Raw genomic sequence first — 21,016 nt, 5'->3', positions numbered from 1 at the left:
CTGTGCTTTGTGTCCTGTGTCTTGGGCTATGTGTAGATTAGGTGGGGCAGGGGTTCAACCACTGTCCCCTCCTTAATGAGAATTCAGCTTTGGACGGTTGTTGTCACCTTTTGGAATATTTCCATCTGTTAAAAGTGTTAAGCCCCCTCCCCTGCTCCTTTACAGATGAGGGTACGGAGACTCAGGTAAGCATACTTGCTCAAGTGAGATGAGGCAGGGCTGAGGTTTGCATTCAAGTTCTTCTGGCTCCAGAGTGAGCAGAACTTCAGAACTCCCCTGCAGAGCCATCTCCAGGCTCTTGTGGCTCCTAAAGTTATGTCTCTGCCCCAGTGCCAAAGTGGAGACACCCCTTGAGACTCTCAACAGCCATTTCTGCGCTTCTGGCTTTCTTTATTCAGGCCCTCCTAAAATACCCAGCCAACGCCCACCTCCTATCCTGGGCCCAGAAGTCTTCCCCGACTGACAACATCTCCCACCGAGGGGGCACTTGCTGGAAACCAAGCATGTGGCTAAGAGTCTGACATTTAATCCTAGGACTGTTCTAGGAAGCTGAGACGCAATAGAGAGTAATGGTTGAGAGTTCAGCCTGTGGAGCCCAAGTGTTCTGTGTAAACTGGAGCAAGTGATTGAACAGCTCTGAGCCTCAGTTTCCTCATCTGTTAAGTGGGTTAACAGCAATATCCTCAGTGGGATGTGGGGAAGGTTAGGATATGGTGCGTGTGCTCCATCTGCTTCCTGCCAGGGCACCCATCCACACAGCTGTGCAGCCTGCAGCCCAGCCTTTTGCACGTCTTCTTCCCCCAGGCCTACCCTCCCCGCAGTCTCCAGCTGCAGCTAGAAGGGCTCTGAAGGACCGTGGGGTCCACAGGTAGTTCCAGCTACTCCTTGGCCTCACAGAAAGCTCACCTGCCTACACATCACACCACCATCAACAACGCCACATAGTCCACCTCCTCGCCCCTCCTCCTCCGCACTTTCATCAAAGCCCATCCCACCCCCCTCAGACAGCCTCCTCTCAAGCCACCTCTCCAGCTACTTGGATCTACTTCTTGTTACCCAGCCTTCCTTGTTCTGTCTCTGCTCCAAGCCTTTGCACATGCAGTTTCTCCTTCCTGGATCACGCTCCCCTGGCTTCTCCAACCAGCATTTAAGTGCTGGCTGGAATAATGCTCATTCTCCTTGGCAGAGGGAGGAAATACCCCCACCTCCTGCTGGCTTTCCACTTAGTTACGGAAATTTCTTTTATCAGATGTTTTCATTTTCAAAAGTAGTAAATGCCTGTAAGGAACAAAAGGATTATACAGAAGTTTATATTAAGAGTGAGAATCACTTCCCCTGGTCCCACCCCCCAGAAATAACTATGGTTCACAATACGTTTCAGACCTTTTCCTGTGAATTTACAACATTTAGCTTTTTTAAAATACAAAGTGAGATCGTACTGTACGTATTGTTTTGCAACTTTGCCCCTCTCATTGTCGATCAGATTTGCCCTATGACTTGTCCACATGGTGATAACTTATTTGCCTGCATCCCATCACTGTCCAGTTGGGTCATTTCCATGTTTATTATAAACAGTACCATGATCAGCAGGCTTGCCCACAGATCTTGGCATACCTGTGAGAGAGTTTGGATAGGACAGACTCCCAAAACTGAAATTGCATGGCCTCAGAGCGTCCATCTCATAGATCAATCCTGTCTAGCAAACTCAGCCTCCACCTTCCCTAATGCCTCCTTGTACCACAGTCCTCCCCACGCCCACAAGCTTTGGGCCTGGTATAGAGGAGGCCTTCAGGGAGGATTTGATGGATGAATGAATAAATGAATGAATGAATGAATAAACAAATGAGGCTTCCCTGTCCTCCCCTATCACCTGATGTCCCTCTCTAGCTCGGACCTTTCCCCTCACATCTGGATCATGGCTGCTGCTTCCTTACTGCCCTTCCATCCTCTAGGCCTGCCTGCCAGGGCTGCCCATGCAGTTGGCCTATATTAGCAGTTGTTTCCTAGGTCCTGCGAGGGCCTCCCCAAGGGACATGAGGGTGGGCACTTTGCTAAGGGTGCCCTGGTGGGGGGCATAGGGCTTGGACAAAATCTCTGTGGCTATGGGCACATAAGTGCCAGAGAGAGCACAAGTCATGTCCTCTCTCTGGGCCTTAGTTTCTCCTTGTTTATTCTTTCATTTAACTAGTATTTATTGAACACCTTTGTATCAGGCCTATAACTCAGGGCCAAAAGTAATGACTATAAGCAGGGCTGTGTAAGGACCAATGGTGACATAAAAATTGCACGGAGCATGACTTGTGGAGTGCAGTAGGTGCCCAACAAAGAATAGAATAGTCTTTAATACTGTCGACAGGATTGAGGAAGGATTCCTCGTGCAGCTAGCATTAGGGCTGGACCTTCATGAACAGGCAGAGCTTCACGGTAGAGATGAAGATGAGGGCATTCCAGATGAAAAGCACAGAATGAGCTAAGGTTCAAAGGTGGAAAAACCCCTATGAGTGCAGAGGTCTGGAGAGATGGCTGGAGAGCCCTGGAGGCCAGGATCAGAAGTCAGACTCCATCCCAGTTGGCAAGGGCAGGGAGCCCATTCTCTCTGGGGCTGAGGGAGGAAATGCCCCCACCTCCTACTGGCTCCAGCTTCGGTGGGGGGGGGGGCAGTGTTCCTGGGGAAGGACAATAGACGGAACTCTTCCTTTAGGTACTTCCACCAGCCTGGTCTTTTTACAAACTGGCATCTTCTCTCAAGGGCACCAGCAAGATGGGCCTCTCATGGACCCCATTCTCCCTTTTGCTCCTCTTGCTCAGGGAGCCTGCCTGTCTGAGGACCCAGGACCACCTCAGCTGCCCAGGTAGGGGCTTAGAGCACCATCCTCACCATCCCATCTTCGTTCCCTACCTGGGTGTCCTTCTCCCACCCAGGCTCACTAGCCTCAAGGAGCAGGGTGGGAGTTTGATGATCTGGGCTCTGCACATAAATATATGCAGATAGATGGAAACAGTGCAAAGCCTTGAAAGCTCTGGAGGCAAGTATCCTGACAGCTACAATGTGGGTGCTGGAAAGAGAACTGCAGAGGGGTCTAGGAGAGACATGCCCACTCCCCCTATGACCACTTGTACCCGACTGGCTCTGTGTCTCCCTGCAGAACCCAGGGAACTGGAAGCCAGCAAACTGTCCTCCTGCCCAGTTGTCCTGGAGCTCCAGGAAGTCCTGGGGAGAAGGGAGCTCCAGGTCGTCAAGGTGAGGGATACTAGAAAGCAGGCAGGGGCCAGGGATAAACTGGGGAGGCTGGGGGTACAGCAATAACTGTGTGGATAGGTCGTGACAAAGGGACAAGGAGCCTACTGTATGTCAGGCTCCAGGCTGGGTGCCCAGCACCCTAAATTGACTCTGTGAGGCAGGTGGAAAGTTTTCCCCATCTTACTGAGGGAGAAAGTAAGGCTCTGAGAGAGTAAGTCCTTTTTCCACCATCACAGCCAGTGGAAAGTGCATCTGGGGTTGACTTCTGGCTCCGAATCCCTGTTGTTTTTTGGCCTTGGGCATGGAATGAGATTTATAGTATCTCTGCCTCTGAGATTTCAGGGCAACCTGGACCACCAGGCAAGATGGGCCCCAAGGGCGAGCCTGGTGAGTGTATGGGATCAGGGATTCTTCTTTCTTTGTTCTGTCCCTGGGCTAGAGAGGGGAAGGGCTTTGCTCAGCTGCTGCTCAGCCACTGTCTGTGGCTGTGCCCCCACAGAGGGATGGAAGGCTGGGAAGAGTGGGAAGGATAATGAGAAGGGCCTCGGCACCCTCCCCTCTGGGGATCTGCAGGCATCCCCTTGGCGATACTCAGACCTCACAGCCAACATTCAGTCTTTCCATGGGGCAGGAGATCCAGCGAACCTGCTCTGGTGCCAGGAGGGTGAGACAGCCTTCCCAAGAGCCAGAAACTTGGAACCAGGTGGTACTGGGTTGTTGGTGGACCACTAGGTGTGGCCCAGCCTTCCCTAGAACCCCCTTCAGGAGCCTGAAAGAACTGAGAGGGCTCCCGGGGTCCCATACTTAGCTTCTTCCATTGCCCATGGAGTGGGGGTTGAGACATAATTGGGGGTCCCCTCAGTTCCTCTTTCCCAGGAGCTGCCAGGAGCTGCTAAGCTGAGATGCCACCTTGAATGGCTGTGCCTACATGGAGGGCAGAGTCCTTCCAGTCTTTTGTGACATGGACACTTCAGGGGGTGGTTGGCTGATGAGTGTTGGGGAGAAGGGACTCACAGGCCCACTGGGCACTTCTGCCCCTTAGCCCCTAGGGGGAGCCAGAGCCCACTGGAGCCAAGGCATTCTTTAGAGTAATTCACTAGATAAAATGTTTACTGAGCTCCCAGAGGGTCTGGCTAAAGAAGTCTGAGAAGGCTTTACAGTTGAAAAGGCCTCGAAAGCTATGTAGAAGTTCTCTAGACAGATGAGGTGCAGAAGGGCATTCCAGATAATGGGAAAGGCAAATGCAGCAAGGCAGTACGGTACAAGAGGGTTTCTGGAGACCATGTGAGTGAGCTAAGAACAGGGATGAGTGGTTGGCTGAGGTCTACTGGTGTGAATCAAGCATGAATTGAAGGCCTCTGCAAAGGCCAGTTCATGGAGGGCACTGAATGAGCACAGAAGGCAATGGAAACCCATGGAAGAATTTCAAGCAGAGAGTAACCAGGTCAGACTTATGTTTTAGAAAGATGACAACATGGAAGATACACTGCAGGGAGGGACAAGAGGGGAGACAGGGACACAGGTTAGGAGGACTACAGAAGTCCGAGCAGAAGACGACAGTGGGCGACGACAGCAACGGAAATAGAGGCACTTAGACTGAGAGATATTTAGGAGAGAAACTCTACAGGGCCTGGGGACTGCTTGGCTTGAAGGAGGAAATGGAGGTGGGGAGAGCATCAAGGTTAGGCCAAGAGTCTAGCTTGGGTCTCTGGAGGTGACCTCTTTGCTCTAATGTCTTGATTTTTATCATAGTAAACTATGATAAGACCCAGCAGGTCTAACCATCTCCAGAAGGCAGGAATGATATTTCCATCATTCCAGTCTCCCCCCAGGGCTTGCAAGGCTTTGGTGTGAAGTCGAGTGTTGGTAAAACATAAGAGAACGTAGAGTTCATCATAGGCAAAGCTCACCTGGACTCACACTTTATCAACAAGCCCCCAATCCAAAGAGGGGAGAAGTATCAGTCCGCATTTTACAGTTCATCTACTCTCAGCTGCCATTGCCCCCTGCTTCTCCTCATCCCATGCCCAGCTTGGAGTAATGGCTAGTGTGCTGACCTTCTCTGCCTCCCTAGGTGTTCCAGAGGTGACAGGATGGTTTTGTGGATTTCTTCCGCTCTTGGTCCTCTTATAAAGCAGGTTTTGGGAGCCAGGAGTCTGAATTCTGGCTGGGAAATGAGAATTTGGATCAGTTGACTCTCCAGGGTAAGTTCCCAGCTAGGGTCAAGGAAGCCTGAGGTGTATTCCTCCAGCATTTTGAGGTCTGAGGATTCCTCATCCTTGTCCCCCGCCCACACACACACTCCAGATAACTGGGAGTTGTGGGTGGAGCTGGAGGACTTTAATGGCAACTGCGCCTTTGCTCACTATGGGTCCTTCTACCTCCTTGGGGAGGCAGATCACTACCAGCTGGTGCTGGGCAAGTTCTCAGAGGGCACTGCAGGTGAGTGACCATAAGGTAGGGCCCTGCAATAGGGGAAGAAGGTGAGGGAGACTAGATTTCCAGCACGACCATAATGACCTCCATAATGACCCAGGGCAATTCCTTCCCCTCTGTGGGCCTCAGTGTCCTCATCTGAGAAATGGCAATCATGAGACAGGGTAGTACAAGAGTGAAGAATTTGGGCTCTGGAGGCAAACAGACCTGAGTTCGAATCCGGCTCTGTCATTTACTGTTTCCCCGGGCAAGTCCCTTCCTCATCAGAGCCTCAGTTTTTCTTCTGTAAAATGAACAAGGAAACAAGGAGGGAGGCTGTGGAGCCATCTGAGGCCCTGCTGAATGTTAGCATTATCTGCTTTGGAAGAAAAACCGGGGAAGGGTTTTTTTTCTTCTTCTTCTTCTTCTTCTTCAGAAACAGCAACTGTTGAGACACTTGAAAGAGGGAAGTGGTTATGAGGAGTTGCCTCAGGGAAGCCCCCTTTCCTGCCCAGGCATATGAAAAGTCCCTCCCAGCTCTCCCTGACAGAGTTGCTCGGGCTGCTAATGGGAGCTAGGAAGAGACAAAGGAGCTAGAGAGAAGCTGGGGATTCTGGGAGGGGACAAGGCAGAGGGAAGAGCTGGTGGCTTTGGAGCCACAGTCCTGAATTCAAATCCCAGTGCCCTTGTGACTAGCTGAGTAACCTTGGGCAAACACCCTGGCTCCTTGGCACTGCTGTTTTCTCATGGGGCCTGATAATACTACCTCTCAGTTGCTCTGAGGGTTCTGTGAGATCATTTTTTCAAGGGTGCTAGACATGGTGCCAGCACCAATGTGCCTCCCACACCCTCCCTGCCGGGGGACTCCCTGAGCCACCACAGCGGGATGTCCTTTACCAACTATGACGCCGACCATGATATAGCTGGGGGCAACTGCGTGGTGACTGTCCATGGTGCCTGGTGGTATGGATCCTGCTATCAATCCAGTCTCAACAGGTGCTATGCAATATCTCAGACCACCGCCCACAAGTATGACATTGACTGGGCCTCAGGCTTCGGCATGGGCCACCCTTACCGCAAGGTTCACATGATGTTTTGCTAGGGCACCCTGGCAGCCGGCACCCTTATCTCTCCTGTACAGCTTCCGGACCCTCCGCTACTCTTCCCCACTGCTAACTGCCTCTGCTCTTCTATCCACATTAAAAATAAACTTATTTTAACCTTTACCTGGCTTGCAGGACTCTTAATTACTGGGAAAAACTCGAGGGCAGAACAAGGACATAGATTTTAGCTCCATTCAAGGAAGACTTTCCTTCCAGTAGATGGAAGGGTCAACCTCATAAAGCAGCGAAGCTTCCATCTCTGGAAGTGTGCAAGCCAAAGCCAGAGGAGCATTACAGTGAAGAAGACTTGGAAAGGATTCAAGCATCCACTGACAGTGCCCTTGGGCCCTCCAGGTCCGGCAAGTAGATGGTTTTGTGGTGGGAGTTGCACAGCTTTTTCACCCTCTCTGTTGCCCATGGCTCTTTCCACCCCAGCCTCTGTTGTAAGCCAAGTTCTCACCCTCTGCTATTTCTTGCCTGTTCCACTAGGAAGTGGTTTGAACTCAGGGTCAAACCAAGGAAGGCACATTTTATTTCCATGGGGCCACACGGTAGTGAAAAAGCAGTTATTGAGCTAGCATTTATCAAGCAGTTAATTTGCCAGAGCCATAGTCTAGAAAGTGGCAGAGCAATAAATAGTTAAGAATCTGATATCTGTAGTCTGATAGGGAATACTGGGATTGCATCTTGCTCTGTCATGTGGCTAAGTGATCTTAAACAAGTTACTCAACCTCTCTAAGTCCCCAGTTTCTGATTTCAGAGTCCACTGAGGTTTATAGTAGGTTGCTGCCTCGCTAATTCACAAGAAAAGTTTAGGGATTCTTGGGAATTTGGAGCTGGAAAGCTGCTGTAGCCCAAGGCCTCTTTCAGGTGGGCAGAAAAAATGTTTTCATAGGGACTCTTTTCAGGTCCCATGGTCACATTCTGAGTAGAGGTCAAATGTTAGCTGATTGAATTCTGGGGAAAGCAGCCCCCTGGCAAGAGGGCTCAGATGCCAAGTCTCATACTAGGGCTAATGGCAGGTGGAGGAACAGACTTCCCCCATTCCAATCCTTCCCTGTGCGCTTTACCGAGCTCTGCACACTCTGATGTGTCTGAAGGTCCATTCACTCAACAGATGCCTGCAGGACAGAACCTGCAGTTTACGCCTCTTCCCCATCTCCGGCCTGACCACACGTCTTATGACGGTTGGCGCGCACAGGGGCACAGGACATTCCAGAAGCGACTGGACTCAGAGATTCTAGCGGGAGAGGAGGGAGAGGAGAGGCCGAGTCCCAGGCCGCTAGGGGGCGGTGCCGCCCCAGGGCCGAGGGCGGAGCTTTCCCGGTCGGCGGGGAAAGGGCTTGGCCCGGCTACAAGTCCCGGCAGGAGAGAGCGACGACGCACGCTCTCCTGCGGAGTCAGCTTGACCGGCACGGTGAGACCGATTCCCGGGATCTCCCAAGTGACTTTGAGCCGCGGATCACTCGATGCCCCAAATTCCCGCGACCCAATTCCTGATTTCAAATCCTCAAGACCTTTCAAGTCAGAGCCCGGATTTCGCCCTGGACTCCAGATTCTGGGAACGGGACCTCTAAACGGACTTTGGATCTCTGGTTCCTAGGAGATTCCCAGTCTCGTCCGGATTACTGATTTAGAGATCCCTGGATCGGTCATCCCTGGCTCCAGCTTGGCCCCGGGTGTCCAGACGGGCGCTCGAAGCCCGAGCGCCCCCGCATGGCGGGGCGGTGCCCGCGGCCCGAAGCCCTAGAGCGCGCGGGCAGCTGTTGGCAGGACCCGCTGGCCGAGGCCCTGAGCCGGGGCCGGTCGATCGCGGCGCCCCACGGCCGGAGCTGCGCTCGAAGCCGGCCGCTCAGCGTGGTCTATGTGCTGACCCGGGAGCCGCAGCCCCGGGTGGAGCGCGAGACCGGAGCTGAGGCAGAGCCTCTGCCCCTCCGCTGCCTGCGCGATGCCTGCGCGCAGCAGCCTGGGCCACGGCCGCGACCTCAGCTGCGCAGCCTGCCCTTTGGCACGTTGATGCTGGGAGACACAGCAGCGCTGGATTCCTTCTACAATGCGGGTGAGAGCACGCTGGGGGTGGGGCCGAGAGCCGGGGTGGGGCTTAGGGGCGGGGCTTGGTGACTCCAGGGTGGGACTGAGATAGATAGGAGGTCTGGGAGGTTATAAGGTGAGCTAAAGCTGAGGGACTCGAGGCGGGGCCCTGACAAAAGCGGAATTTAGGGCATCTGGAGTGCGGCCGGACTCAGGCTTGTACTTAGTGTATCCAGGCCCGGTACCGGCGTTCAGGGTTGAGAGTTAAGTACTCTGGAGTCCGCATAGTGCCTAGGGAGAGGCGCTAGGATTGGCCAGGGCTAGGAGCCGGGCAGTGTGAGGTATTTCGGGAGTGGGGTTGGAGAACTCCGCCTCCGGATGATTTTGCACAGAGTTTATGAGGGCGGATTCTGGGAGGTGGAGCTTGGACTAGGAAAGGGGCTATACATAGGGGGCTGGAGTTCAGGAGTCCTAGCGTACTACTTTCGAAGATCGGTCTGGAGATGCAAAAAGGAGAGCGATGAGACCTGACCGACAAGATTCTGGGAGAGGAAACTTAGGTTATGAGGCCCCAGTAGCCCCGAGGCAATGGGCGGGGCTGGAGGCGGAGCAGGTCCGCTCAGGGGCGGGGCCAAAGAAGGCTATATTCCCGTGTGGGTCACCCCTCCCTTCCACCAACACTGACGTCCCGCCCGCCCCACCCATACTTATTTGTTTATCCAAGAGTCCGGGCACCGTGCTTGCAGGATATCTACAAAATCGCAGCCTACAAATGAAGGCTGACTCGCCCTCGAGAACACAAAGACACACAGAATCTTACACAGAGTCACAAATCATATTCATGTCAATACATGGGCCCTCACAGACGCTATGGCACATAAAGATCCAGTCACAGTAAATCTACACACAGACACAGACACACATACAGATACTTACAGGCACACATACAGCACAGCACATCTACACACTGCTGGTGCCAGCCCTTTTCAAGAGATTGGGTTTAGGACCCAGGGAAGGGAACTTATGTGTTTGCCCGACTCTTACCTCTCAAATGGCCTAGAATAGACTCTGGGCTGGGCACAGCCTCTTCTCCTCTGTACCCAGTGCCCACAGGCTCTGAACAGTGAGATGAGGGTCCTAGCCCATTGAGCTCAACTTCTCTCCTGAAACATCACAGATACCAGTTGTGTGTAAGAGCCAAAGGGACCCTAAAAAGGGGAAACTGAGGCCAGGAGCAAAATTGGATCCTGCTGGAGTCACACAGGAAGGCAGGAGGAGCCAGGATGGATCCCCAGCCTCCTTCTCCACCAGCTGGGCTTGAGGGTTCAGGGCCTCCACTTGTGTACCCACAGATGTGGTGGTGCTGGAGGTGAGCAGCTCCCTGGCACAGCCTTCCCTGTTCTACCACCTTGGTGTACGTGAGAGCTTCAGCATGACAAACAATGTGCTTCTCTGCTCCCAGCCTGACCTCCCTGACCTGCAGGCCCTGCGGGTAGGTGGCCAAGTGGCTGGTGGGGGAAGACACAGGACAGGGGTAGGGCCTAACCAGAATACCAGTATTTGTTTATTCCCTGCAGGAGGACATTTTCCAGAAGAACTCAGTGAGCAGAATCCAGCCCACACTCCAATGTGCCCTTGACCTCCCTTATGACCTCTGACCCCCTGCTACCTTTCTTGGCCTCCTCCCTAATACCTTCCTAATACCCCCTGACAGCTGTGTGATCCTGTGCTCTCTATTGCTTCCCTTCCTGAAGTGTGCCCCTTCTCTGCTATTCCAACCCCACTGGTGCTCACTTCTGACCCCCTCCCTGGTCCTCTCTAACCTGCTGACTTCCGACCTCTACTGATTCCTGCCTCCCTCCCACCAGGATTGTGTTGGCAGCTACACACTGATCCCCTATGTGGTGACAGCCACTGGTCAGGTGCTGTGTGGTGATGCAGGCCTCCTGAGGGGCCTGGCTGATGGGCTAGTCCAGGCTGGGGTGGGCACTGAGGCCCTGCTCACACCCCTGGTGGGCCGGCTTGCCCGTCTACTGGAGGCCATGCCCATGGACTCTTGGTAAGAGAGGCCTGGAGAGAGGGTGCACCAGGAGGAGGCTGGAGAGGGTGAGGGTGGGCCCCACCATTCCTTCTCCTTCCCTCCCTCCCCTGTTTTGGGCATCAGTGGCTATTTCCGGGAGACCATTCGGCAGGACATTCGGCAAGCCAGGGAGCGGTTCAGCGGGCAGCAGCTGCGGCAGGAGCTGGCACGCCTGCAGCGGAGACTGGATAGCATGGAGCTGCTGAGCCCCGACATCATCATGAACCTGCTGCTCTCCTACCGAGATGTGCAGGTGTGCTCCAAGAGGCAGTCAGGGCATAGCATTCAGTGTCAGACAAACTCAAGGTCCGCTCCTGGCTGTGCCACTCAAATTATCTGACATCTCTGAGCCTCGGTTTGTAATGGGGATGATCATGTCACGGTCTCCCAATTATGAGGTCAGTGCACACAGTGGGTTCTCCGTGTAAGGTGTGGTGTGTACACTACCTGCTGTGTGTGAGAAAGATGTACAGAAAATGGTGATGAGAGCAGGTGGGGTGTTGGGTGGGAGGGGACCCCAGCTCAGGGTTTCCCTCAGAGTCTGGGGGCCAGTTAGACTCATCAGAGGTCATCATGTAAGTGTGTGCTATTCCCTCATGCAGGACTACTCGGCCATCATTGAACTGGTAGAGACACTGCAGGCCTTGCCCACCTGTGATGTGGCCGAGCAGCACAACGTCTGCTTCCACTACACATTTGCTCTCAACCGGTGAGTGGAAAGCAAGGCTCAGGACGTAACCACATGGGAACATGGGTCCCAGCTGTGTGAGGTCATTGCTGTCAGGGATCAATGCTGTTCAGGGAATTTGCTGACTCAGGTCTCACTGATGTCAGATGGTCCCGTTGTTCTGTTACTGCTGGCGGGGTGGTGGTGGTGGTGGTGGTACTGCCCTGGAAAGGTCACAGCTACCCAAGATCACTTTTTCTCAGAGTCATTGCAGCTAGGAATCACTTCCATCTGGGATCACTACCTCTAGAAAGGTCAGTGCTGACCAAGATCACTGCCATTCTGGGTTCATTACTGTCAGGCCCCTGGAAGGGTCCCTGCTGTTCAGCATCTGGGGGTTTCTAGACAGAGTGGGGCAGGGCCATCAGGTAGATCCCCAGCCCAATTTTCTTTCCTGTCCCCTAGGAGGAACAGGCCTGGGGACCGGGAGAAGGCACTGGCTGTGCTGCTGCCACTGGTACAATGTGAGGGCTCTGTGGCACCTGACCTATATTGCATGTGTGGCCGTATCTACAAAGACATGTTCTTCAGCTCTAGCTTCCAGGATGCCGAGTACCGGGAGCAGGCCTATCATTGGTAAGGGCCACAAGCAAGTGGACAGTGGGCTGAGGGGTGAGACTGTGGGCGTCAGTCCAGCCCTGCATTCCTCCACCTGCCCGCCAGGTATCGGAAGGCTTTTGATGTCGAGCCCAGCCTCCACTCGGGCATCAACGCTGCTGTGCTCCTCATTGCTGCTGGGCAGTGCTTCGAAGATTCTGATGAGCTCCAGCTCATCGGTGAGCCTCAGTTCTGCACCACTGTCTCCCCAACAGGGGCTCAGAGCAGGGAGAGAGAATATTGGGCTGGGCTAGGACTGAGATCCCCTTTAGGACCTATTCTGCCTGAACACACACCTGGATCCTCATACCTGTCTGGGGCCTTCATGAGCCTTTAAGCCCATGACTGATCCTAAGCTCACACCTGTGTTCCTTCCACACGCACTTGTTCCCAAACCCTTTCCTTTGCCTACTCCCACCTGAGGTCATGCCATACTTACATTTTCACCCATACCTGTGTTCCTGCCCATATGAATACTGTGGCCCACACCTGGGCTTTGCCCCCATCTGCAACCACACTTACTAGGACCCATGCCCCTCTCTCCCAGGCATGAAGCTGGGCTGCCTACTGGCCCGAAAAGGCTGTGTGGAGAAGATGCAGTATTACTGGGATGTAGGCTTCTACCTGGGAGCTCAGATCCTTGTTAATGACCCTACCCAGGTGGCGCTGGCTGCAGAGCAGCTGTACAAGCTCAATGCCCCCATATGGTAGGTGGCCCCCTCTGCACTCTTGGCCTGACTTGAGCAGTCAGCTCCTGTACCTCTGTTCACTGGCACTCTAGCCTGAGCCCTGAGTCAATTACCTGGCCCCTTCCAGACCAGTGCCCATGACACCCAATGCCCACGTTCAGTCTACTATCCCTGGCAGCAATAGCTGGTGCCTGGACTGAGCTGAGGACAAGGCTGTGCTTGCAGGTACCTGGTGTCCGTGATGGAAACCTTCCTGCTGTACCAGCACTTCAGACCCATGCCAGAGCCCCTGGAAGGACCCCCACGCCGAGCCCACTTTTGGCTTCACTTCTTGCTACAGTCCTACCAGCTGCTCAAAATGGCAGGTCCCCAAGGGGACCAGTGCTTGGTGAGGCCCTTGGGAGTGGGGGACTTGGGAGAGGGCAGGCCTCCTCTGTCATACTCCCCCACACCTCTTTGTCATCTGTAGGTGCTGATCCTGGAGATGAACCAAGTGCTGCTGCCTGCGAGGCTGGAGATTCAGGGTATGAACCCAGTTAACACAGTGACCTTGAGCCTGCTGGAGCCTGAGACCCAGGTGAAGTCACCACTAAGCACCCTTTCTCTCGAGTCTTTCTTCCACCCCTAGACCTTCCTCCTGCTGCCTGGCACCTCCCCACCTCTGACTCTTTCTTCTCACAGGACATTCCCTCCCAGTGGACCTACTCAGTCACCTCCATCTGTGGTGTCAGGTGAGGGGCTAGGCCTGGAGCGATCCAGGGCGGGGTGGCGCCGTTGGCCCACATGGCGCTCACTTGGGCTCTTCTTCCCTTACTAGCGCCTCCAAGCAGGACGAGCGCTGCTGCTTCCTCTACACACATTCCCCGGCTCAGGACGTCCAGCTGTGCTTCCCCAGCATAGGGCACTGCCAGTGGTGCGCACAGCCTCTCGGGGGTCGGGATGCTCGGGGGAGTGAGGAAAGGGAAGGTGCTCTCGGCATAAGATAGGGACAGTTTGCGCCCGAGGTGCCCCTCCCGCGGGTCTGACCTCCCCTACTCTCAGGTTCTGCGGTTTGATCCAGGCCTTGGTGACGAATCTGGATTCCAAGGAGGCACCCGCGGAAGAGGCGGAGGGCGTGGGTGAGGTGCTGGAGGTGAGGCAGTGCTTGTGCTGGGAATTCAGGGTGGGGAAAGGGCTGAAGGCCCTGCTGAATCCCCATCTCACTGGCTTCCGCAGTTTGATTATGAGTACACGGAGACAGGTGAGAGGCTGGTGCTGGGCAAGGGCACGTACGGGGTCGTGTACGCAGGCCGCGACCGGCACACGCGGGTACGCATCGCCATCAAGGAAATCCCGGAACCCGACAGCAGGTGCAGTGCTCAGGGCGCGTGGGCGGGACCGAGGGCCCAGGTGGGCGGGTCAAGTGGGCGGCACCACGAGTTGAGAGGTTCGTGTGGGCGGGGCGGTAGACAGGGAAACGTTGATGCCCTAGTGGTCGGGGCCGAGTGGGTGGGCTCACGGACTCGAGAGTCCCAGGCCAGTGGGGCCAGGCCTGTGGACAGAACGTTTGGAACCAGGCAGACATACTATGGTCTGGAGGGTCCTGTGGGCTGGGTGATAAGGTAAGAAAGGTTGGAGAGGGGCTTGTGGGCGGGGCAGATCCTGGGGGTGTGGCCTGACTAGTGCTGGAGTTGGGTGAGCTTCTCTACCCAAATCTAGCCTATTCCTCTCTTCCTACCTGCCCCCAGGTTCTCTCAGCACCTGCATGAAGAGATTGCCCTGCACAAACGCCTGCGCCACAAGAACATCGTGCGCTATCTGGGCTCAGCCAGCCAGGGTGGCTACCTCAAAATCTTCATGGAGGAAGTGCCTGGAGGTACCTGCCCTGCTGGGATGGGAATGGAACTAGAGGTGTGGGGTGTGGGGATGGAGCCAGGCAGGGGCGGAGAACCCTTGGGAAGAATGAACCTTGGCGTGTGTGGGTGGTGTAGCCTTGAATTAACTGATGCAGTGCAGTTGGGTGATGGAGTCTGGGTCATGGCATGGGTGTGCCTGGGCAGAGAGCTGTGGGCGGCAGAGATGACCTCAGACTACCCCTGCCCAGGCAGCTTGTCCTCCTTGCTGCGGTCAGTGTGGGGACCCCTGCAGGACAATGAAAGCACCATCAGTTTCTATACCCGCCAGATCCTGCAGGGACTCAGCTACCTGCATGACAACCGAATTGTGCATCGCGACATCAAGGTAAGCCCTGTAACTGGCCCATCCTGACTTGCTGGTAGGGGAGAAGGAGGAGATATGGCCCCAGACAAAGGCTGAGAGTTTAGAGTTAGTGGGAAGACCCTTTGCAAAGGATGGGGAATTCATCAAAAAGGTTCCCTAGAAGGGAGAAGTTCAGCTCTGAAGCCAAACATGCTGCCAACTCCCAGAGAGGTGTAATGGGATGGCAGAGGGAGGAGGTTGATAGAGGCGGAGTCAGGCTGAGATTCCCAGGAAATGGGATCCTGGGATAAGGTCCAATTTTCTCATTGGGAGCCTAGCCTCTGAGCACAGTGTCTACTCTACTCAGGGGGACAATGTGCTGATCAACACCTTTAGCGGGCTGCTTAAGATTTCTGACTTTGGCACCTCCAAGCGGCTGGCAGGCATCACACCTCGCACTGAGACCTTCACAGGTAACAGAGTGTGAGGTAGTGTATGGAGATCTTGACCTGAGGCAGAAGAACTTTGGGGGCCTTTCAGGGAATGGTACTTCTCCTGGGCATTGAGTTAGAGTCCTAATGGGAGCTAGAACCAGGACAGGTGATTGAGCCAGGGGTCAGGTGATGGCATCTAGAGCTTGGATAGTTGATGATGTTAAGTTTAGTAGCTTAATGGAGCCTAGAAGTGCTGATGAGGGCCAGAGTAGATGATATAATCCTGGACATATGATGGAATGGAACCTACTGTGGGTGATGTAGTCCATGAAAGTGATAGAGCCTGAGTGAAGAAACAACGACCAGGGTAGGTGATGAGAACTGTTTTGGATGATAGAGTTCAGGTTAGGTGCAGAGAGCCAGAGGATGAGAGAGCCTCTGCCACCCCTGCATTGATAAAGCCTATATGAGCATTATTGCTACTGCTCCTATCCTAGGGACCCTACAGTATATGGCTCCAGAAATAATTGACCAGGGCCCAAGAGGATATGGGAAGGCGGCTGACATCTGGTCATTGGGCTGCACTGTAATCGAGATGGCCACAGGTCGCCCACCCTTCCACGAGCTAGGGAGCCCGCAGGCTGCCATGTTTCAGGTGAGACCCCTCAGGGCCTGGCTCATGAGGTGGAGTGGGGACAGACTGGGCCCTGAACACCTCTAAACTTGACCCTTGTTTACCCTCCTTACCCTCTCCCAGGTGGGCATGTACAAGGTGCATCCACCAATGCCCAGTTCTCTGTCAGCTGAGGCCCAAGCCTTCCTCCTACGAACTTTTGAGCCAGACCCCCACCTTCGAGCTAGTGCTCAAGCACTGCTGGGGCACCCCTTCCTGCAACCTGGGAAGAGGAGCCGAAGCCCTGGTTCCCCACGACATGCTCCGCAGCACTCAGGTACTTTGCAGATAGAGGGAGTGAGCACACTGAGGTGAAGGCAGAGGAGCTGTGGGGATGAGAGGGCTGAAGGGGGGCCCAAGCCGACAGTCTCGTCTTTCCCTCAGATGCTCCTTCAGCTAACCCTACTCCTTCAGCTGACTCAACCACTCAGTCTCAGACATTCCCACGCCCTCAGGCACCCTCTCAGCATCCGCCCAGTCCCCCGAAGCGCTGCCTCAGTTATGGGGACGCCAGCCAGCTCCGGTGAGAGCCCAGGGTCCTGGGGTGGGTTCACTTCATCTGGTTTTGTCCTTATACTCCCTTCAGAAAAAGCCCTCCTTGGAGATCTGGGCACCTTGACCACTTACAAGAATGGCATTTGGTGCCTACTTCCCAAATACTCTTACTTGCATTTAGAGTGCCTCCTCAGTGCTGGGCTTATCTTTTTATTCCTGTGAGGCAGGCATGAAAGCCAGGGATAGAGCCAGGCTGGGGAGAAGGTGGCTGGTTGGTATTGCTGCTCGCCCTCCATTGGCTGCTCCCTATTGCACCCAGGGTGCCTGAGGAGCCTGGGGCAGAGGAGCCCACATCCCCTGAGGAGAGCTCGGGGCTGAGCCTGCTACACCAAGAGAGCAAGCGTCGGGCCATGTTGGCCGGCGTACTGAAGCAGGAGCTGCCTACCCTGGCGGAAAATCTGTGCCTGGAGCAGGAACAGGTGGGCGGCCTGCCCCAGCGCCCCCTGGTGGTCGAGTATGGTCTGGACTCCTACTGGCCTCTTCCACAACCCTAGCCGGTAACCAGCATCTCTTGGCTCAGATGAGATATACCCGCTGACGACCCGTCTCTTCCTTCTCAGGGTTCCTGTCTGGGCAGGAATCATGTGGAACAGCTACTGCACTGCCTCGGAGTGCACATCCACACTCCCAATCGCAAACAGCTGGCCAAGGAGCTGCGGGCCCTGCAAGGGCAGCTGCGGGCCCAGGGCCTTGGGCCTGCACTTCTGCATGAAGTACTCTTTGCATTCCCAGATGCGGTAAGGGAGCTTTCTCATTGTTGGGGCTTCCAAAGAAGAGGTAATAAGCTCCTTGTGCTTGTGCTTGGGAATGTGCAAAGATTTGATATTGAAAGGCTACATGTCTCTTCCGTGAAGATAGAGCTATCAGAGAAGGGACATCTGCCCGGTCCTAGCTTCCCAGCCCCTCCCTTGATCTCCAGGCCCACTCACCCGCTTGCCAAAGCAGAAGACTTTCTAGGCCTTCCCAACTCAAGCCCCACATCTATTTGAAGCTTAGCAGTTTCAGCGGCGTCCATCGTCCCTCTCCAGGTGAAGCAGATCCTCCGCAGGCGCCAGATCCGCCCACACTGGATGTTCGTACTGGACTCGCTGCTCAGCCGGGCAGTACGGGCAGCCCTGGCAGTGCTGGGTCCAGGTAGGCCAGGGAGTCAAGCTTGCCTGCGTGCGAGAGTGCGGCCCTTGGGGGCGTAGTGAACACAAATGAAACCAGCAAAGGGCGTGGTCTCCAGGCTAGACCGGGGCGGGAAGGAGCTTGTTAGAAGGACGTAACCAAACCGACATCTCCCAGACTGACACTGACACTGCCTGGCCAGTGCGCAGAACCCACGCCCTCGGCTGGTATCTAGGGGGTTCCAAATGGGTGTTCTGGCTCTGTCTGAGCTCACTCCACGCAAATTGGTAGGCGCAGAGAAGGACATAGTCCCACTGAGGTCAGAGGAATTGAGTAAAGAGGAGTCCCAGCCAAAGCAGCAGGAGAGCCCAGTCCAGCAGAGCCTGCTCCCAAGAGATCCTGAACAGGCCCCCCAACTTCTGATGGTGCAGTTGAGCCTCTTGCACACGGAGACTGAGAGGTAAGGCTCCTGGGATCCATCCATAGCCTTTGTGCCAGCTTCACCCCCAATCTCCCTCTATTCTACTTGCTTTCTGCCCTCTAACAGGCTTCGAGATGTCCTGGTTGAAAAAGAACGGGAGTGCCAGGCTCTGGTGCAACAAGCTCTACAGCGGGTGAATGAGGAGGCCAAGACCTGTGCCTTGGCCTCAGAATCCCCAGGTGAGCGGAACCTGGCTGGAGAACACTAATGGTGGTGTAAGACAGCGTCTGGTGGGAGGCACCCCCTGGATTCACCTGATTTCTCCTTGATAGGTGCTGGTGCAGTGGACCAGGGCCTGGTGCAGTGGCTACAGGAACTGAATGTGGATTCAGGCACCATTCAGACGGTGAGGGGAAAAGTGCTGGCTGAACCCCACCTTTTATCCTCTCATACAGAGAATCTTAATGTTGGATGACTACTTAGTATACCCCACAGAAAGGGGTGTGATCTGCCCTAGCATGTTGGTAGGAGAACAAAACTAGCCCCTGGGTCTCTGGATACATCTTTGATTTTCTGTTTTTGTGTGTGGGTCTGTCCACAACCAGTTGCTGAGCCATAGCTTCACCCTCCATGCCCTATTGACCTGTGCCACTAGAGATGACCTCATCTATACCCGCATCAGGTATGTCCTGGGCCCTCCTCTGATGACCCATACATATAGCCTCATGGTGGCCATATCCTGATCTCCAGCTATAGGCCTGCCTAGGTTTCTCTGAAAACTACAGTGACACCAGGTTCCCCTGGGGATAGGCGGGGCATCAGGCAGACAGTGGATACCAGGGAGAGCTCAGCTTCTGGCTGAGCCACACTGAACCTGCTGTCCCCAGGAGAGGGATGGTATGCCGCATCTGGAGAGCCATCTTGGCACAGCGAGCAGGATCCACGGTCGCTCCCCCTGGCCCCTAGGAGGCTGAATGAGGGCATCAGAGGAAGGAGGCCAGACCCAAAGATGGATGAATGAAGAAGATACAGCAACTTCTGACACACCCATCCCAGGACCCAGGGGCCACTAAAGGAGGCCAGGTGGGTGGGGGCCCAGGCGAACCAACCACAGAGATGCCTCAAGCTCGCTGAGTACCTTCAGGCAAAGACTATTAAACAGAACACTTTTGTACTCTTGAGTCTTGGCAACTTCTGAAGTATGGGGGGAGGTGTGTGGGACCAGCTCTTTAATGTCTTTATGTCTGAGTCTAAAGTGCCTTCACCTGGCCCCCTTCAGCTTCCCTGGTTCTTCCTTGCCATCACCCCATCCCCCCTACCCTAAGCAGACATCAGCCCCTTTTTGCCCTTAGAATAGACTTTATTGACTTTTGCCAAGGGCAGGCCCTGAGATGGGGATCCAGAGAGGGGTTTGGTTTGGTAAGGCTTGTCAGGCAGCTATGTCCTGGGGACCAGGTTGGTTCTGAGGGGCAGAAGGCCATCCACCCACTCGCATGGTCGCTCTAGGAGTGTCTGCCACAGGTGCTTCTCCTCAGGTGTAGAATCCATCCAGGGCACCTGGAGCCCATAGCTGCTGCCTGGGCAGGAGTGGAGGGCATGGTCATGTTGGACACCCCAGGTCCCAAGGAACACCTGCCTGGTCCCAGATTATGCACTGACACCTCCACTTCTCAGTGGACACCAAAGCTCACAAAAGGGCAGAGAAGTGTCCAAGGCCACACGTTGAGCCCCTGCCTCCCAGCATTGGTTCCCCCCAGGACCCTGCCCTGCTCACCAGTGCCCAAACTGAGCCGTGTGCCCCCCAGCTGGCGGCTGGCCAGGGCCCCATGGTCCCAGAGGGAGAGCTCAGCACAGGCCTGGCGCAGGTCAGCAGGCCCGAAGCCATCATAAACCATGGTGTGGTTGAATACAGGGCTGAGGCTCTTTCGTACCACCCTTGTCCGTTGGCGGCTGGCCCGGCTGTCATCAGGCAGCACAAAACTGTGGAGGAGGTGGGCTGGTAACAAGGGGCCACCCCCTCACACTCCCCAGAACCAACCAGTAACTGACTCCTACCTGTACTCTCTCACAATGTCCATGTCCTCTGGCTCCTGCCTGAGGCCTGGCCCCAAACTCTCCTACCCTGAGACTTTTACATCCGCCTCCTTTCAGGTCTCCTGCCTTTAAAAGTTACAACTCCTATTTTCAGGACCCCAGAGTAATGTCTCTGAAAGGCAGTTCTGCTACTCCCCACTCAATGACATTCTTCAGCTCCTTGTTGTCCCCCAGAAGTAGTTTCCAAACAATTAAAGCCTTGGAGCTCTTTCTGCAAGATACTGCTCAGAAGTACAAAACCTAAGAGAAAAACAATGTCTTTGGTTGAAGCAGAGCTGGGAACTCAGAACCTCATTGGAGTACCTCCATTTCACTCTCCGAAGGTGGGACAGCACCTGGAGACACCAGGAGAGGCCCCCCCAGCTTACTTTGAAAACCACTAAACTGCAAGCCCCACAGCCTGGCCTTGCAGGTCCTCCATGGAAGGGCCGCTGTGACCTCCCATGTCTCAGCCTCAGCTCTCTGAGTCCTATAGGTGCCACTCGGAAATGCAGCACCTCAAAGGTGTCCTCAATTCTGTCCACTCCAGGTCTTGGCTCAAGTTGTCTGTCCCCTTTACACCTACTCAGTGGTCAAAATTCATACTGGGGAATCAAGTGTGGGTGTTTAGAAGGGGTTTGTCGGAGGTGGGAAGCTCCACTTCAGGCAAATGCCCCTCACCATTGTAT

General features: G+C 54.7%; 4 protein-coding genes across 8 annotated transcripts in view; 2 read left to right on the top strand and 2 right to left on the bottom strand.

The window, feature by feature from the left end:
• Positions 1 to 2,761: 2,761 nt before the first annotated feature.
• FCN3 (ficolin 3) lies at positions 2,762 to 6,758 on the top strand. The gene is given in 9 exon segments (XM_011358052.1): positions 2,762 to 2,852; positions 3,147 to 3,170; positions 3,173 to 3,241; positions 3,584 to 3,628; positions 3,873 to 3,906; positions 4,112 to 4,235; positions 5,316 to 5,445; positions 5,549 to 5,680; positions 6,514 to 6,758. Coding segments are annotated over 9 exon segments (894 nt in total).
• Positions 6,759 to 8,074: 1,316 nt separating this feature from the next.
• Positions 8,075 to 19,435, top strand: MAP3K6 (mitogen-activated protein kinase kinase kinase 6). 5 transcript variants are annotated; one of them, XM_011357695.2, is made up of 29 exons: positions 8,076 to 8,818; positions 10,143 to 10,282; positions 10,368 to 10,391; positions 10,659 to 10,849; positions 10,955 to 11,123; positions 11,473 to 11,579; positions 12,003 to 12,173; positions 12,261 to 12,373; positions 12,742 to 12,901; positions 13,109 to 13,271; positions 13,353 to 13,460; positions 13,565 to 13,614; positions 13,701 to 13,796; positions 13,925 to 14,015; positions 14,099 to 14,232; positions 14,611 to 14,738; positions 14,967 to 15,103; positions 15,429 to 15,534; positions 15,993 to 16,150; positions 16,253 to 16,445; positions 16,553 to 16,691; positions 16,983 to 17,142; positions 17,284 to 17,460; positions 17,752 to 17,857; positions 18,125 to 18,293; positions 18,381 to 18,493; positions 18,587 to 18,660; positions 18,860 to 18,936; positions 19,142 to 19,435. In XM_011357695.2, the coding sequence occupies exons 1-29, from the start codon at positions 8,476 to 8,478 to the stop codon at positions 19,218 to 19,220; spliced, it is 3,876 nt and encodes a 1,291-aa protein (XP_011355997.1). In that variant the 5' UTR covers positions 8,076 to 8,475; the 3' UTR covers positions 19,221 to 19,435. The 5 variants fall into 5 exon arrangements, 3 of the variants coding, with proteins under 3 accessions (XP_023384959.1, XP_023384960.1, XP_011355997.1); XR_002779735.1 differs by lacking the exons at positions 18,587 to 18,660; positions 18,860 to 18,936; positions 19,142 to 19,435 and having other exon boundaries at positions 8,075 to 8,818; positions 17,715 to 17,857; positions 18,381 to 18,492; XR_002779734.1 differs by lacking the exons at positions 18,587 to 18,660; positions 18,860 to 18,936; positions 19,142 to 19,435 and having other exon boundaries at positions 8,075 to 8,818; positions 17,643 to 17,857; positions 18,381 to 18,492.
• Positions 19,436 to 19,593: 158 nt separating this feature from the next.
• LOC111738187 (synaptotagmin-like protein 1) lies at positions 19,594 to 20,698 on the bottom strand. Its single transcript, XM_023529194.1, has 3 exons — positions 20,310 to 20,698; positions 20,029 to 20,234; positions 19,594 to 19,831 (listed from the first exon to the last, which is right to left on the bottom strand). Exons 1-3 carry the CDS (start codon positions 20,330 to 20,332, stop codon positions 19,692 to 19,694), a joined length of 369 nt encoding a protein of 122 aa, XP_023384962.1. The 5' UTR covers positions 20,333 to 20,698; the 3' UTR covers positions 19,594 to 19,691.
• The window catches only part of SYTL1 (synaptotagmin like 1), an 8,527-nt gene continuing 8,150 nt past the window's right edge, over positions 20,640 to 21,016 (bottom strand). The window contains exon 15 of the mRNA XM_023529426.1: positions 20,640 to 20,683. Coding sequence (XP_023385194.1) covers positions 20,640 to 20,683 — 44 coding nt within the window. The remainder of the gene's footprint in view (positions 20,684 to 21,016) is intronic.

Source organism: Pteropus vampyrus, unplaced genomic scaffold (genome assembly GCF_000151845.1).
Source record: "Pteropus vampyrus isolate Shadow unplaced genomic scaffold, Pvam_2.0 Scaffold36, whole genome shotgun sequence".
Classification (NCBI taxonomy): Eukaryota; Metazoa; Chordata; class Mammalia; order Chiroptera; family Pteropodidae; genus Pteropus; species Pteropus vampyrus.
Note: the sequence above shows the minus strand (reverse complement) of the source record. Positions and strands in the feature narration are given on the sequence as shown.